The following is an 18,308-nucleotide window of genomic DNA, read 5'->3' as shown; positions in this document are numbered from 1 at the left end:
AATCGTGATATCTCAAAATTGATGGCATATCAAGATACCTAATATAACTCCTTGTGATATGTGCACTGGTATATTAATATGATATCTAATACAAACACAGACTTCCGTATAATATTTGCTAAAACCTTTAAATTTTATGCTTCTTGGAATCAATAGGTATAAGTAGCTGACTTCCTTAAGCGTGATATCTGAAAATTGGTGACATATTAAGATACTTAATCTCACTCCTTGTCGTATGTAAGATGGTAAATTAATGAGATTTATAATACAAAGACAGAGTTCCTTAAGATATTTGCGAAAAGCCTGAAATTTTAGGCTACACGGAATCAAAAGGTATAAGTAGCTGACTTCCTTTTGGTTGATATCTGAAAATTGATGGCATATCAATATACCTAATATTCCTCTGCACGTGGATATTTGTAAATTAGTCAGATATCTAATACAAACACAGAGTTCCTTAAGATATTTATGAAAAACGTGAAATTTCAGGTTACCTGGAATCAAAAGGTATAAGTAGCTGACTTCCTTAAGCGTGATATCTGAAAATTAATGGCATAATAAGATACGTATTATCACTCCTTGTCATATGTGAGATGGTAAATTAATGATATATCTAATACAAACGCAGAATTCCTTAAGATGTGTACGGAAAACTTAATATTAGTCAGATATCTAATAGAAACAAGACAAGGAGTTCTTTAAGATATCTATGAAAAACTTGAAATTTCAGGTTACCAGGAATCAAAAGGTATAAGTAACTGACTTCCTTAAGCGTGATATCTGTAAATTTATGGCATGTCAAGATACCTAATATCACTCTTATTCACTTTGATAATTGTAAATTAGTCAGATATCTAATACAAACTCAGAGTTCCTTAAAATATTGGTAGAAAACTTGAAATTTCAGGTTACCTGGAATCAAAAGGTATAAGGAGCTGACTTCCTTAAGGGTGATATCTGAAAATTGATGGCATATCAAGATACCTAATACCATTCCCCTTCACATGGATAGTTGTAAATTAGTCAGATATCTAATACAAACTCAGAGATCCTTAAAATATTGGTAGAAAACTGGAAATCTCATGTTACCTGGAATCAAAAGGTACAAGTAGCTTACTTCCTAAAGGGTGATATCTGAAAATTGATGGCATATCAAGATACCTAATACCATTCACTTCACATGGATAGTTGTAAATTAGTCAGATATCTAATACAAACAAGGAGTTCTTTAAGATATTTATGAAAAACTTGAAATTTCATGTTACCTGGAATCAAAAGGTATAAATAGCTGACTTCGTTAAGTATGATACTCGAAAATTGATGGCATATCAAGATACCTAATATCATACTTCTTCACGTAGATAGTTGTAAATTAGTCAGATATCTAATACAAATACAGAGTTCTTTAAGATAATTATGAATAACTTGAAATTTCAGGTTACCTGGAATCAAAAGGTATAAGTAGCCGACTTCCTTAAGCGTGATATTTAAAAATTTATGACATATCAAGATACCTAATATCAGATTTTGTCATATGTGCATTGGTAAATTAACCAGATATTTAAAATATTTTCTAAAAACTTTAATTTTCAGGTTACCTGCAATCAAAAGGTATAAGTAGCTGACTTCCTTAAGGGTGATATCTGAAAATTGATGGCATACCAAGATACCTAATACCACTCCACTTAACATGGATAGTTGTAAATTAGTCAGATATCTAATACAAACAAGGAGTTCTTTAATTTATGAAAAACTTGAAATTTCATGTTACCTGGAATCAAAAGGTATAAGTAGCTGACTTCGTTAAGTATGATATCTGAAAATTGATGGCATATCAAGATACCTAGTACCACTCCACTTCACATGGATAGTTGTAAACTAGTCAGATATCTAATACAAACACAGAGTTCTTTAAGATATTTATGAAAAACTTGAAATTTCAGGTTACCAGGAATCAAAAAGTATAAGTAGCTGACTTCCTTAAGCGTGATATCTCGAAACTTATGGCATGTCAAGATATCTAATATCACTCTTCTTGACTTTGATAATTGTACATTAGTCAGATATCTAATACAAACTCAGAGGTCCTTAAAATATTGGTAGAAAACTGGAAATTTCATGTTACTTGCAAGCAAAAGGTTTAAGTAGCTGACTTCCTTAAGGGTGATATCTGAAAATTGATGGCATATCAAGATACCTAATACCATTCCCCTTCACATGGATAGTTGTAAATTAGTCAGATATCTAATACAAACAAGGAGTTCTTTAAGATATTTATGAAAAACTTGAAATTTCAGGTTACCTGGAATCAAAAGGTATAAGTAGCTGACTTCGTTAAGTATGGTATCCGAAAATTGATGGCATATCAAGATACCTAATATCATGCTTCTTCACGTAGATAGTTGTAAATTAGTCAGATATCTAATACAAATACAGAGTTCTTTAAGATAATTATGAAAAACTTGAAATTTCAGGTTACTTGGAATCAAAAAGTATAAGTAGCTGACTTCCTTAAGCGTGATATCTAAAAAATGATGGCATATCAAGATACCTAATATCAGATTTTGTCATATGTGCATTGGTAAATTAACCAGATGTTCAAAACAAAGACGGAGTTCCTTAAAATATTTTCTAAAACCTTTAATTTTCAGGTTACCTGCAATCAAAAGGTATAAGTAGCTGACTTCCTTAAGGGTGATATCTGAAAATTGATGGAATATCAAGATACCTAGTACCACTCCACTTCACATGGATAGTTGTAAACTAGTCAGATATCTAATACAAACACAGAGTTCTTTAAGATATTTATGAAAAACTTGAAATTTCAGGTTACCAGGAATCAAAAAGTATAAGTAGCTGACTTCCTTAAGCGTGATATATGGAAACTTATGGCATGTCAAGATATCTAATATCACTCTTCTTCACTTTGATAATTGTAAATTAGTCAGATATATAATACAAACTCAGAGGTCCTTAAAATATTGGTATAAAACTTTAATTTTCAGGTTACCTACAATCAAAAGGTTTAAGTAGCTGACTTCCTTAAGCGTGATATCTGAAAATTGATGGCATATCAAGATACCTAATATCACTCTTCTTCACTTTGATAATTGTAAATTAGTCAGATATCTAATACAAACTCAGAGTTCCTTAAGATATTTGCGAAAAACTTGAAATTTCAGTTTACCTGCCATCAAAAGGTATATGTAGCTGACTTCCTTAAGCGTGATATCTGAAAATTGATGACATATCACGATACCCAATATCACTACTCGCCATACGTATCGTTGTAAGTTAGTTAAATATATGATATAAACACGGAGTTCCTTATGGTATTCACACGGATCTTGAAATTTCATTGCACCGATAATCAAAATGTATAAGTAACTGATTTCCTAAAGAGCGATATCTGAAAATTCGTGGCGTACCAAAACACCATCTATCACTTCTTGCCATATGTATAGTCGTAAATTCGTCAGATATCTAATACAAACATAAAGTTTCTTACGGTATTCACACTTATGTTGAAATTTCAGGGTAACTCGAATCAAATTGTAAAAGTAGCAGATATCTCAAAATGGATGGTATATCAAATGATTGAAGGTCTGAATTCAATCCGTATCACTTTTAAAGTAAACACTCAGTTGAAAAAGTTTATTCGTATTTTGCATTGCAACGTTATGTAATTGGGGATAATTGAGCATGAAATTTCATACGACTCCTCGTCCTCTTTAGAAATAAATCTGATAGATATTAATTTTCAAACTCATTAACCTTTATCTGGTAGCGAGCTATCAGTAATTATAACTTTCATATTTTGTAGTAGCTGGTTACGAGTAGCTAACTTTTCTTACCTTTAGTAGCTGGCTACTAGTAACTGGCTACTAGTAGCTAACTTTTCCTGGTTCAAGTAGCTGGCTACTAGTAGCCAACTTTTCTCTTTTTAAGTAGCCAATTACTAGTAGCTGGTTACTAGTAGCCAACTTTACTGATCTTCAAATTTAGGCCTATGCTCGGCGCTTACGGTCATTGAGCAGTGAGGGTTCTTTAGCGTGCCACACCGACTGTGACACGGGTCATCCGTTTTTAAGGTCATCTCAGAGGACCCGTAACATTCATACCTGATGCCGAGTGTTTGGCGATGGAACTTTTACTACCTTTTTTATCGCGGGCGAGATTCGAACCCCGGCCTTCCGCATGCGGGGCGAACGCTCTAACCTCTTGGGACGTGTTAGTTCAATATACATGTAACATTAAGCATTTTTATATCACATTTAAAAAAACAAAACAAAAATATACACATACACAATGTTGTAGAGTTATTTCTTGTGTAAGTTTTCTATATCAATACAATGCATATCATAATTCAAATTGAATTATCTCCCCTAGAGTGGTAAATAGATACGGTCATGATAAGAAAGATGATGACATACAAACAGACAGACAAAGTGACATGACTCCAAAATATATAGGTGTCTTCCTCTTATTGTAAAGTATTTCTGTACAAAATTTGAAAACTGTACAATGAAAACTTTTTGAGTTATTGTGTCACAAAGTGTTCTTAATAACAAATATTATGCCATACAGACAAAGTGAAATGACCCCAAAATCTTTAGGCTTCTTCCTCTTATTGTAAATTATTTCTCTACAAAATTTGAAAACTGTATGATAAAAACTGTTTGAGTTATCGTGTCACAAAGAAAGTGTTTACGGACAGACGGTAAGACGGACGGACGGACAGACGGAGAATATGATTACTAAAGGGCTTCCCGCATTTCATGCGGGGCCCTAATTAGATATTGGCTAATAAAAGAATCCATTTGATAAGACCTCAAAACTCCGGAATCATTACACTACCCATGCCTATGATGACATGCGTCCCGCGTGTATGATCAATAAGTAAAATGAATAAGTACTGAATTCTCTCTCTTCCTAAGTCAACAAAATTTGTTAATTCAACTTTCTCTTCCCTCATCTCTTCAACATCAATGCCACCCTCACGAAACCGCTTAGTTTGTTTGGTTACGACAACCCTCTTACTGACTTCTGTCTGAACACCATCAACCATGGATAGCTTCCTCTTGCGACATTCACAATCGGCTTCCTCATTTCCAAATGCCTATATCCTCCAATAACTGATCTTTAATGGCACTTTTTTCTTGCCTGGTTTGGTCATCTTTCGTGTCATCCTCACTATTGTCGCCACTGTCAGTTGAGAAATTACCAATTACATATCCATATTCCTATTTCAACCACTCTTCCTCAGACTGCTCCGCATCTTGCACTTCCACAGATTTACTTCTGCATGGAATTAATTCTTTGGCATTACCTCGTTTCCGTCTAGTTTGATGGGCTCTTCCGTCATACCAGGATCACTTCTTATTTCGTGCCTCTTTACATTGATTTCCTTGCTACTGTTGTAATTGCAGTAAGTACAAGTGAAGGTTCGCATAGCACATTTCAACTCGCGTTTCCTGTAATCATCTTCGGCTCTTGCTACATATGTACACATTGGACATTTACGACTTTGTCATGGAGTTACTTTTGTTTTTGCCGTCTGCAAAATATACAGTATAGGAATGTACTTTTTCATAATCATTCAGCCAGATAGGTGGCTTGCAAGACTTACTTGGACGAGCATTGGGTCAAATGCTGTCTGACGTGTTTCATACCTATTGTTAGGCCGTTCTTGGCACACTGATTTTGACTACGGATAACTCCGTTTACCTGATCAGGATATAGGGTTCACGGCGGGTGTGACCGGTCGACAGGGGATGCTTACTCCTCCTAGGCACCCGATCCCACCTCTGGTGTGTTCAGGGGTCCGTGTTTGCCCAACTATCTATTTTGTATTGCTTGAAGGAGTTATGAAATTGATCACTGTTCGTTATCTTCACCTTTCATCTGAAGGTTTGGTTTCAGAACAAATATCAACATCACGTGTATTATGATCAACATCAGATGTTTCTATCCTAACTTCACCATTAAATATGCCATCATGTTCAACAGATAAAACTTGTTTGCACTTTTCGCGCATCCGGTCTACATGCATTACTTGATCTGAACCACAATTCACTAAGTATGTCCAATCTGATATATTTTAACAACTATGCAGGACCCCTGCCAGAAGATTGTTAATTTTGCTAATGTCCCAGGTTTCCTTCTTGGGAAATAAACATACACTTCGTCACCATAATCAAACTTTTGCAGTCATAGTAGTGTTCTTGTCTAATCATTGACTGGTTCATCTTATTCCTAACAAATGCATGTGCATTTTCAAGACCTTCTTGGAATCCCCATACCCATTTATTGCTGGGCGTCTCTTTTATTTGAGATGACATCTCATATTGGAGATCTAAAGGAGTAGCCACTTCCCTTCCAAACATCATCATGTTGGGTGTTATGCCTGTTTCATGTACAGAACTTCGGTAGGCCATCACAATGAAAGGCAAATGCACATCCCAGTCTGTATGATGATCGCTCACAAAAGCACAGAGCATTGTTGTAAGTTTTCTATTAAAACACTTAACCATCCCATCAGACTGGGGATGATATGGAGGAGTATTTTCATACTGCGGGCCTTGATCTGAGTGTACTACTGCTGGTACTCCAAACCTAGCAATCACCTCCTCGACAATCTTTGCAGCAACCCTTGACACTTCCATATTAGGTATTGCAAAACATTCTGTGCACTTTGTGAAATAGTCTGCAACAACTAGAACGTATCTGTTTCCATTAGTTGTCAGAGGTAGCTCTCCAAGTATGTCAGAGACGATTCTCTCTAGTATGTCAGAGACGATTCTCTCTAGTATGTCAGAGACGATTCTCTCTAGTATGTCAGAGACGACTCTCTCTAGTATGTCAGAGACGATTCTCTCTAGTGGATAACCAGAGTATACTAACTTCATAGGAGCTTTGTTTGCTTTCCGCCTAGTGTATGCTTCACAACCAGAAATGTAAGAGGGTACATCTCTTTGCAGACCAGACCATTAATAGGACTGACAATCCCGAGCCAACGTTTTATGTATACTAAAATGGCCCGTTGTTCTACAATCATGATAATGTTTTAGTACATTTCTTCGTTCGCTGTTGGGAACAATAGCTTGTAGGACATATTTCCCCGTAACGAAGTCCATTTCCTGTGCAAGACATCATTATCAATGACAAGCCTGTCGTTGTCGTCATTCTGGAGACATTTCAAAGGTTTCGTCCGGATCAACTGGTCCTCCATATTCGCATGGCAGATATTGACATGGTCGATGTACAATAGTCCACTTTACATTGTTTACAAGGTTGTGTTGTAAGACTGTCTGCATTTCCATGCAACATGTCTGAGTGATGTTCAATGGTGAAATCAAATGTTGATAAAACATCCATCCATCGGGCGAGTTGACCTTCGAGATTTTTAAAGTTCACTAGCCATCTCAGCGAGCTGTGATCTGTACGCAATGTGAATTGGCGACCATGCAGGTAAACTGGTTCCCCGTTGATTGGTGCTACACACAAACAACGGGTAAGCGGTACTTTGATTAGCCCACATTAGTCGATTTCATTGGTCAATTGATTTTCATGTCGCACTGGAGAGATTCCGAATGGTAGTGCCGCACTCTAATTAAATTCAGACTTCCTAAATCCGCGTCGTATACTTTTGCGCTGAGTATAATGCGCGGATCTAAGAAGTCTGATTTTAATTAGATTGGATAGCGCCGTTGTGGCTTTCTCGAATCTCGCGCTTCATACTTCACCATCTATATTCGTAACGTAATGTAGTCGACTGTGATGTCATCGCTAGTGTCGTTGTTATTTTGAAGTGAACTCTCGTTAAAAGCGTGAGATAACGATGTACAGCCCAAAATCATGGCTGTCAAAAATTGGCGCTTACCTGTTTAGTCTAGGTCACCTACACGTTTGTCAATGCAATGTTCTACGAGACAAACGTCTAGAAGCATTCTACGATAAACATTTACACTCCATAACGAGGCTTATCCGAATTCTGATAAAGCAGCTGATTGGTTGATGCATAACGATGACGGACGCAGTCGAACAGAAGATAAACAAAGTTTTATCAGATTTAAAAATCGAATTCTCGCTGAAACCTTTACAGAAAGAGTGTTTACTTAAATTAGCAAATAGGTCAGACGTGTTGGCAGTATTACCAACAGGCTATGGGAAATCGCTATTGTGTGCGATTCTACCGCAATTAATGTTTGAAGAAGACCTGTATAGTAATACTAGTTCTCGTGAAGTCAGCATAACTCTGGTCATATCGTCACTGGTTTCTCTAATGAAGGACCAAGTTTCGAACTTGCAAAAACACAACGTTTGCTTTGTTTAGAACAAGCGACACATAAACTGACATATGAAACAACAGCTGTGCTCTTTGTTTTCTTCGGTGTCCCATTTTCGTTTTTCGATTGCGCCCCCTCGCGGTGTAATATTTTTAAATAGAACGCTCCAAGGCGTTTGAGTGGGAAGTCAAACGGCTTGCGTGACCTAGGCTATTACCTGTTGTGCACGAGAGAAGCGAGGTCAACAGAGTACCAGTTTACCGTACAGGTAGTGCTTAAAATATTTCCCAAAATAAACTGCACTCAATAATTCTTTTTCTCGTGACGCAATATTTTACTCCGATTTTGTTAAACTCCTACTGGCAAACGCAATAGGCCGTTCTATACAATCTTGAACCTGTGACAATACTGTGCCAATAGCAAAGTGCTTGCGTCTGTGTCCAAGATAAATATTGTATTGAAATCCGAATATACTCAAATGTAGAAAAACTCCACCGCAGGTTTTTTTTTCCAAATCCAAGCAATCTATTAATCTTGTGTTTATTAGCAAGACAGGTTAGTGCTGATACATTTTCTACGAGCCATTAGCCTTGGAGAGTCGGAATAGTGAGCTTTTATGTAAACTGGTACTTTATTATGTACGTCTTTCGTCAGTATTAATATTTTCTTTAACTCTCTTGATATACATGCTCTAGTATTTGTTAATTTAAGATCTTTTGAGGCTCACCTGGTACTTTTAGAATGTAGCTTTATTTCCTGCTGCATTTTTAACCGGACAAGTCCAATTGAAACCAAAAGCGACGCATAAATGATGAGATTAAAAATAAGTAACTTGTTTTTTTTATGATATTCTTTTTTTAACGTGATATTTTGATCAATCGATGTACATTATTTATAAAAAGGTACTCCATAAAAATTGTGAATTAAATTCTAGTTTGATAAAGGACATATAATTGCATTAAACTTTGAAAAATTTAGCCCCCACCCCCACCCCGCTCTGTTAAATCCGCCTGTGAGAACATATGGATATTTCATGGTTAAAATCGTCAGGTTATTTTTGTCCAAAGAGTTGAGAGTGTGGACCAAGAACACATGGTGAATAATTCTAGAAAAAATTATATTTCAATTAAATTGTTCTAAAGAATTTATATACATGTAGTATTTAAAAAAACAACAACCCAAAAACACACCATTAACTAGAAATATTTCAGAAAATAGATTTTGAACTTCGACGTTCAACAGTTGTATTAGGCTAATCTGAAGTGCACATTATAATTATCATTAAGGTCTACCGCTTCCAACTGACAACGCAAAGTCAATCAGGTTCACCCCTGTATCTATCAGTCTGTCGACCATATTGGGGAACTTAAGAATAATCGAGCTCGCTTCGCTGTGAGAGACCCTTTTTTGGCACAACCTCCAATACAGAAAGGTTTCGGAGTAAGTAGTCATGTTACAAATTTTATTTGGTTGTTGGTTTTATTCTGTTTAACGTCCCTCTTGAGAATTTTTCACTCATATGGAGACGCCACCATTGCCGGTGAAGGGCTGCAAAAGTCAAGCCTACATGTATGCTCGGCGCTTATGACTTTTGAGCAGGGAGGCATCTATATCGTGCCACACCTGCTGTGATACGGAGCCTCTGTTTTTGCAGTCTCATCCGAAGTACCGCCACATTTAGTCGCCTCTTACGACAAGTAAGGGGTACCGAGGACCTATTCTACCCTGCATCCTCACAGAACAATATTTTAATTGTAAAAATGAAATATATCAGAAAAAAGTTTAAAGAACATTGCCTATTGGCATTGGTCTGCGTCCGTCGTCGTGTGTCGTCCGTTAAAATATATGTGCCGTATTAAACAGTCTTTTGTTCGATGTTAAAAACCAGACCAATATTTTGTCAGTATGATAAACAATGAAAAATAATAAATTTGACAATTTCGACAAATCATATACCGATATTAAAGGAATACTGGTCTATTGTAAGGAGAAAACGATTATTTTCTAATGCATATTTATAAAGGAATGACGTTTATGATGGATGTGCGCAAGCGTGCAAGAAAAATGTTATTAGAAACAACATGCGAGGTTTACAGGATGTAGTCGTACTGAATGGTGATTTCATGTTAAACATGAAATTTAACTCCTCTCCATTGCTTAATGTGTTTCTTTCTACCCCGTTTCCGTCTGACTGTCTTTCATTGCTGAATGTGTCCCGTCAACAGTTTGAAGGCTGTCCATGCTTTTACTTCTACATGTATAATTGTTGATTTTTGAAATTCCGCGTGATACGTCACGTGATCATGAATATTTCGAAATGGGGCGCTCACTCTCCGACAAATCTTTTATTACTCGCTTTAGAACTTCATCTCATAAACTGAATGTTGAAGTTGGAAGACATAATAATATAGTCAGAGAACGACGGTTATGTACTGTTTTTGAGCTAAATGATGTAGAGGATGAGTTCCACTTTATCTTAAAATGCCCTCTGTATGATGACTCGAGAAAAAAAATATGTTAAGAAATTCTATTAAACAAAACTGTTATCAAACTGATTAAACTACTCAGTGTTAAAAATACTAAAGATCTTATTAATTTTTGAAATTTTTGACAGTATGCAACTAAGCTACGAAACTTTCATAATTACGGTGTGATAACATTTGTTTAGTCTAAATTGTATAACGTTGTAACATTGTTGTCTACTCACTCTCCACGATGCCATTTTTGTTTGTTTGTATCATTGTATTTATGTATATGATATCCAATGAGCCTCTGGCTCATGGAAATTCAGAATCAGACTCGGAGGATACATAAAATAGGATACTAGCAATTACATAAAGTGCTTTTTAGATATTTGGTATGAAGCATTTTTGAGACGTATTGGGCCAAAACTGACAAACTGACAAATATTGACCAATTTTTTTTTTAAAACTCCTCTGCAACAAGTATAAGAAAACTAACTGTATAGTCACGTTGAGCAAGAGGACCTCTACTTAAATTGTAAATTCCATGGTCCCCAGGTTAGAGATTCTGACTCGAGGGCGGCGCAAAATTTGGCATATTGTATTTATGTGCCTTTAATGCTATTGAAACTCAAATTGAAGCTAAATATTTAGATATTTAGAAGGAGCATGATTCCAAGAGTAGGGAGTTTGGTACCAGGGTGGAGCCAAACTTGTCAAAGTGATTAAATGTGTGCATTAATACTTGAACATTTTTAACTTCTTGATAATTAAATACCCTCTCAATTCTTTCAAGTTTGGTATGAAGCATTTTTGGGACAATATATTTCAACAAAGAGGAAAGCAGTTAAGATCGAGGCAGGAAAGTCTGGAGTCTGCAGGAGCTACATTTACAATTCCCCGCACTATATTCACACTCATACCTGAAAGATTTAGTTCCATACCTAGTTGTTCTTAGTACTTCTGCTGTATTGGTATATTTAAAATTGTAGGAATTGTTTTTAAGGGGTTATATTACATTGTCATAATGGCTGACTTCCTTTAAAACATGTATGAAAATATAAATATCAGCGATATATGTCTATTCCTTTTAGTTTTAATTGACTTCCTGAATAGCTTATTCGATTAGGGTGTCGACTGCTGAATTGTACATCGCGGCTTCGAGTCCAGATGGGGTTTTGATATATTTTTTTCAGATTACTCTCTATCAAAACTGCGATTTTTTACAAAATAAAGTAAATCTGAAAGTTTCCAATTTCAAAATATTACTGTACATATCGTCCACTTGTCATCCATATCAAATTTCTCTGTGTAGTATTCCTCAGGAAGACAGAGCGGACTAGTAATGTGGGTGATTTTTAGTTTCTAATGCTATTGTACGCATTCTTCTAGTTTTTAAGGAAGGTAATTAGTCCCCTACCGACAAAGTCGAAGGGAACTTTAGGTTTGCACTCTGTCCGTCCGTCCGTCTGTCCGTCCGTCCGTATGTCTGTCTGTCTGGTAAATCAGTTTTCCGTACTTTGTTCCTCTGTTCTTGTAGATATTCATTTTATATTTGATACATTGCTTTGCCATAACAAGTTACAGATGAAGTTCGAATTACGTCTTGGTCCGTTGATTTTTCACTAAGTTATGGCCCTTGAACTTAGAAAAATAGCATGAATTATCAGTTTACATCCAAGTTTCTTATTTCTGTAGACAAGAGTACTACACTCACTAAAACATCTAGCATAGTAATACAACAATGTAGCTAAATTATTCATTATCACCTACATTTCACAGTTCATTGACTAGGTGAAAGTCCTAAACCTAATTATAAATTTGTCTTTTTTCTTGGTCTAGTCTCTACTTGAATAGTAGTTGATTTCCAACCATTCCTATTCTAGTCCCCAATTTTCCCCTTTACCATAACCTACATAATAAACTTTGAATATTGTTGCAGACCAAGAATTTTTGCGACCGGTAGGGGACTATGTATTGCTATGCATACTCTTAAAATGCTTGGTTTGACTGGTTTAGTAAACAGCCATACGTGCTTTCGCGATTGTCATAGATGAATGAATCTCAATTCTTTTCAATTTTGTGTTATATTAGTGAACAGTGGCTGAAAAAAAGAAAAGAATCAAAAGTACAGAAATTGAAAAAGAGAAAAATACGAAAATTTGATGCTTTCAATCTCTGAAACAAAATACCTGCTGTAAAGCGGTAAAGAACACTCAAAGTACTGAAATGAAGTGACGTCACAAAGATAATGATGCTATGTATATTCGCTATCTCATTATAACTAGTTGGTATCTGAGGAAACGTTGAAGAGTCCCTCCTTTAAAAACAAAACATAATGATCTGGTCATCAGTAGAAATTATCTAAATTGCCAAAAATGAAATCAATGAAAAATATGGTTTATAGGTATTTTAGGTGTGTTTGGTAAGACTACTGGTATTTTAGGAAGTGTGTTTGGTAAGACTACTGGTATTTGTCGTCGTTAAGATTTTATCGAGAAATATACATAGATAAGAAACGTGTCATACAAATGAAATGGTCTAGATCATTTGATATAAAAACTGCACGGACGTGACCTACTTCAATTTGGTCAATACTGTACAACATTTTACACGTCATTGAAATGATCTCTATATATATCCTGTTTAATTTTTTCGCCAAATTCTTTTTTACTATTAGAAAAATCGAAAGGAAAGTAAAATATCTTCGATAAATGACGGTAAGTTCGAAAATTTTCTCGAAGTATTAGCGATTTATGGCGTAGATTATAATTTTAAACAATGTACAGCGCAGTGTGAAGTATAGCGATGTATCATGCAGTAGCTATGATATTAATCCGAGATTCCTCTGACTCTTACCCCCGCTTTTATATTTGACATGTGCGGGGGAGAGTCAGAGCGGACTCCATATTGAAAAGTGGGAATTCAGCGACACCAGCTGGTGTCGCTGCTTTACCTACCTCTTACAACTTTATTTCGCGGATCTATCTTCCAAGACGTGAGAATTCAGTTATCGGAAGATTATTCTACAAATACATCATGATTAATACGATGCTATCGCCGTTTAAACGATGGAATTTTGTGTTTATATGTGCTGACGTCATGTGCAAAGAAATCAAATGGCGAGGCGGCGACCTAATTCAAGTGATGCTCCATTTGTCGGTGTTAGGGTTGTTTAAACGGCGATAGCATCGTATTAATCATGATGTATTTGTAGAATAATCTTCCGATAACTGAATTCTCACGTCTTGGAAGATAGATCCGCGAAATAAAGTTGTAAGAGGTAGGTAAAGCAGCGACACCAGCTGGTGTCGTTGAATTCCCACTTTTCAATATGGAGTCCGCTCTGACTCTCCCCCGCACATGTCAAATATAAAAACGGGGGTAAGAGTCAGAGGAATCTCGGATTACTATGATATAAACTACATGTATCTCAGTAACTATACTGTTCCTGCAGTTTCCGGAATTCTAAGCTGTGATTTAGGAATATTGCACTTCTTTGGTTTGCTTCACTAGAGCGTACTATATTTTTGGTAGGAGTTGTTTAACTGATAAGCATATTTTCCTGACAGAAGCGCAGGAACACAATCTTCTTGGAGATCAACAATACACAAACATATACTGGTTATCGACTGAATACCTTTATTGCGTACCTAATGTTACTGATTATCATTTACGTATACAATAACTCAAAAAACAATGCTGATAAACTGAGCTTTTCTCTTGATCAGAAAACATTTATTTTTGAAGAAATCATTACATCCCACATGAACTCTATTTTAGAGCCCAAAAATAAAAGTCAACAAATCAAAAATTGGTACTTTTCTACCCCATTTTGAAAATTTACAGGGGCAAATTTCCTATCAGATTTCAGTATAACGAAGTTGTCTTCCATTATCCGTTGAGTTGTAAAAATCGTAATGTTCAAGAAATTAGGAAATGAAAATCGTAGTATATTGGTGAACAACCATCTTAAATAGAACGCTGACTAAATGAGGTGGACTACGTCACCGCGTAAAAATGCTCAGAATGTTATTCTTCGATTCTCTTCTCGCGAACTCTTTCAAAGAATTACGGGTACGGCCCCTGAAATTGAATATCCTAACTATCTCGAAACTGGAAAATATTGAATTTGTTATTCGTTGTAGAACAAAAGTTGTAGGTATTTAGACCTATTTCGTGGTATTATGTTTAAGGGTTCAGGAGGAGTCAAAAGTGATTTATGAATATCTCAAAATCTATGAAGAATTTGTATAGAAGCAAAGATGTATGTATTGACGTTCTCAATCTACGTCATCAAAATGACGTTTGGTTAATTACGGGATAAGGGATCTAAAGTGCATATTTTTCAAAAATTTCCTGTTTCTATCTCTGAAACGATTTTTTGGGGTAAAACTATAATTATGAATTGTTGTGTTTGTAATTTTAAATTGTGAAAAGTAAATGTTTGATCTAAATTTTGTTTATATTGCATCGCGGACGGAAGACCTACTCGTTGGAGATATGTACAAAACGCAGATTGTCAAAATCCAGAACAAATATTTTTCCACTACTCTTGGTTATAACGCATACTATTTTTGATCTTGTAGGTACTGCATTTTTCGTTAGTCATGGATTTTTTTTCATGGCGTATACTACCATACCGTGTTTCGTTTTCTAGCACTATATTTTCCCCTAAAATAATTATGTCAATCGAAAACTTCAGCTGTGGATTTTTTAATAAGTCTCAAAAGAGTCCAGCCTGAAGAGTTTTAGAATGTGTAATATCACATGTCATTAAAAATTCACAATCTATCATATTTCGTGAGTGACAGCAGAACAGAACAGTATCTGTTACAAAAAGTGAAATGTATTCCCCTAACGAGCACACGTCCTGTTAGAAGATAAAATAAAGATATCTTAATGACGACTTTTTTCCTGATTGATTGTTTTATTTCGAGTTTATACGGTAACATGACTTAATTTTATCTTTAATGAGGAAAACGTACCAGAACAATTATTTTATTTCAATAAATTGACCATAGTCATGGTAGATACTTTCAATGGCTAAAAGAATTAAAGGACAATTTTGAGAAAAAGAGATGATAGTTTTATTAAACAACAACACGAAAAACTAACCATATCGCCACTATAGGACGAGCAGCGTGGATAAGGGAAAATAGTGTCAATTCATTTTCCATCCACTTCATTACAAATTCATTTAACCCACTCACTAATTAACTATATTGATTTTAGACATTTGAAAGTTCATTACACTAATAAAAAAAAATCCCACCAAAACTGTACTTTTTAAAAAATACCCTAACCACGATGATTTTTCAGTTGTGTGATAATTTCTTATCTCGACAATTAATTCAAACTTTTAACTTCAATTTTGATTTTGGCCAATCACGCTATATACCTAGCCATATGTTTTGGGGTGGGTAAATAGCCTTCATATACACATCCGGAGATCTGGTTTTCTCCGTCCATAACAAGCATGTAGTAAAGTTTTGAGAATTAAGTAAAACCTTGAAATATAAGATAAGAATTATCTACTATTGCCGACGGGTGTACATATGTACATCGTCCAATTTTGTTTTAATTTTGATTTTAAGATTTATATATGCAGACAGAAGGAAACTATCGTTAATTTTCATGAATCTATAGCACCTGCCCAGAGTTGCCTTATTCTTAGCTGTCAGAAAGTCTGATTGCAGTCCCTACCTAGATCGTCAGTCTACACTGCATACGGGCAGACTAATCGCATACAGAATGTAGACATATTTCTTTCTTCTTGTTTCTATAGAAGACTTTGAACCCTCACCATTGCTTAAATCCATTTTAGCATTATCCATTATACGAAAGAACTTGTTCTGCGTATGGTCAGTTTTTAAATAAAAGCAGGCTACTGACAAACAAGTTGAAAATGCAGGGATTTCAACAGTCTCGTTTAAAGTCAGCATTTCACAAATTCTACGAACTAAATCATCAAAAGTTGTAAGTTTTCATGTCGTATGGGGCTTTAGGGAATATTTGAAGGTATGTTTGGACACAAGTACAGGAGGAAAATATGTTACGATTTTTTTTAATATCACGTTTATGAGACAACAACACCAGAATACAACAATATCAGGCCTCAACCATGCGCAACTTTTTGTGCGCCGTAAATCGAAGGTTTTTATAAGGGATGGATCTGTAGCTCTCTGTTCCGTCACAATATTTTTACAGAGAGCTACAGTTCTGCAGCTAGTGTATACATAAGTAAATAGACAATATATGATACATGATACTCATGGTACACCAAAATATTTTAGTGTATCAATATTGTGGATCATAGCAGTAATATATAGCCATGCATTGAGAATAAGTGGATACTAAGTGTTCACTTGGGGGTCATGAAACATAAGATACAGATTCCCTATGTGATAACATGCCGTATTGCCTTTTTGAAGTGGAAAGGTAAAAAACCATCAGCCCTGACGCGTATGCTTCTTGGACTTTGAAAAAAAAAATATAATTATAACATGGCTGAATTGCACCTTTTATTCCCAATAATTTGTGTTTTATGTTTTATTTATTTTATCTACTTCCGCCAACACTCAAATGAAGCTTATGCAGCTGTTGGAGCTTGTGTGACAAAGTTTATATTTATGATATAGACGTACATGCATTAGGCTAAAGCATGTGTTGTGTAAGAATAACGACGATTTTAATAACACTGAATGCGAACTGTCTTACTAAGTACAGCACGTCTATGTCATCCACGGATTTTGGTGAAAATAATTAAAAGTATACCTGTTACATAAATTCTTGTGCAGACAATAAATTCCAGGGTCTTCGATATATATTGTAAATTTCGTGCAATATCCATGTCTTATGACAATATACAAAATTGAGCTCGATCTAGCTTCCTTCCCATCGGTAATACTACGCTAGTACCGGTATAACGAGACACGATTAACTTCAAATATAGCTGTTAGTCAAAATCTAGTAAAGGCGTGCACTCAAGTGGCGGTCAACGCAAAGGCATGTACTGCGATACCATTTTATGGTAGCTCAGCCGTAGTCTAGTGGTTGAGACGTTCGCTTTGCAACCCTTGTTCGATCCCGGCATTGTAAGTGAAAGAACGGAGGTTCCGGATCACTGAAGGCGTTAGCACGATAAAGAATACCCACTGCTATGTCCAAGCATAGGTCAACATTTGTGGCACTTCATCTACAGCTTGTGATGTCTCAATATGGGTGAACAATTCTCGAATGAGACGTAAAATAATAACATACCCCCACCCCCAATCCACATATGACCTTCGAGAATGGGGTATTGCTTCCTCGAAACAGCTAACCCGTTTTCATAAACTTTCCCAAGCGAGCAGCAAGGATTATATTCGATGTTGCTCCTCGTCACTATTTGAACAACTGGGATGGTTCACTGTTTTTGAACAAGTCCAATTTTTACAAATGATAAGAGTTTTCCTTTGACTAATTTCTACTTACGTGTTTTCAGTAGAGTTTGCATCACGAGCGACTCTTTTGGGACGCTGTCTTAGCTCGCTATAGTGCTAAGTAGACAATATAA

General features: G+C 35.7%; 1 protein-coding gene across 1 annotated transcript; it reads right to left on the bottom strand.

Annotated features, from left to right (window-relative positions):
• Positions 1-6,143: 6,143 nt before the first annotated feature.
• On the bottom strand, positions 6,144-6,908 carry LOC130053789 (protein NYNRIN-like). The gene has a single exon (XM_056161362.1). The coding sequence runs from the start codon at positions 6,906-6,908 to the stop codon at positions 6,144-6,146; it is 765 nt and encodes a 254-aa protein (XP_056017337.1).
• Positions 6,909-18,308: the final 11,400 nt, after the last annotated feature.

The sequence above is a fragment of the Ostrea edulis genome, chromosome 4 (genome assembly GCF_947568905.1).
Source record: "Ostrea edulis chromosome 4, xbOstEdul1.1, whole genome shotgun sequence".
Lineage (NCBI taxonomy): Eukaryota > Metazoa > Mollusca > Bivalvia > Ostreida > Ostreidae > Ostrea > Ostrea edulis.
The sequence above is the reverse complement of the archived record's forward strand: the minus strand, read 5'-3'. Positions and strand labels throughout refer to the sequence as shown.

Coding starts and splice junctions, on each gene's coding strand:
- LOC130053789 (XM_056161362.1), bottom strand. CDS start 6,908: ATGAAGTTAGTATACTCTGGTTATCCACTAGAGAGAATCGTCTCTGAC.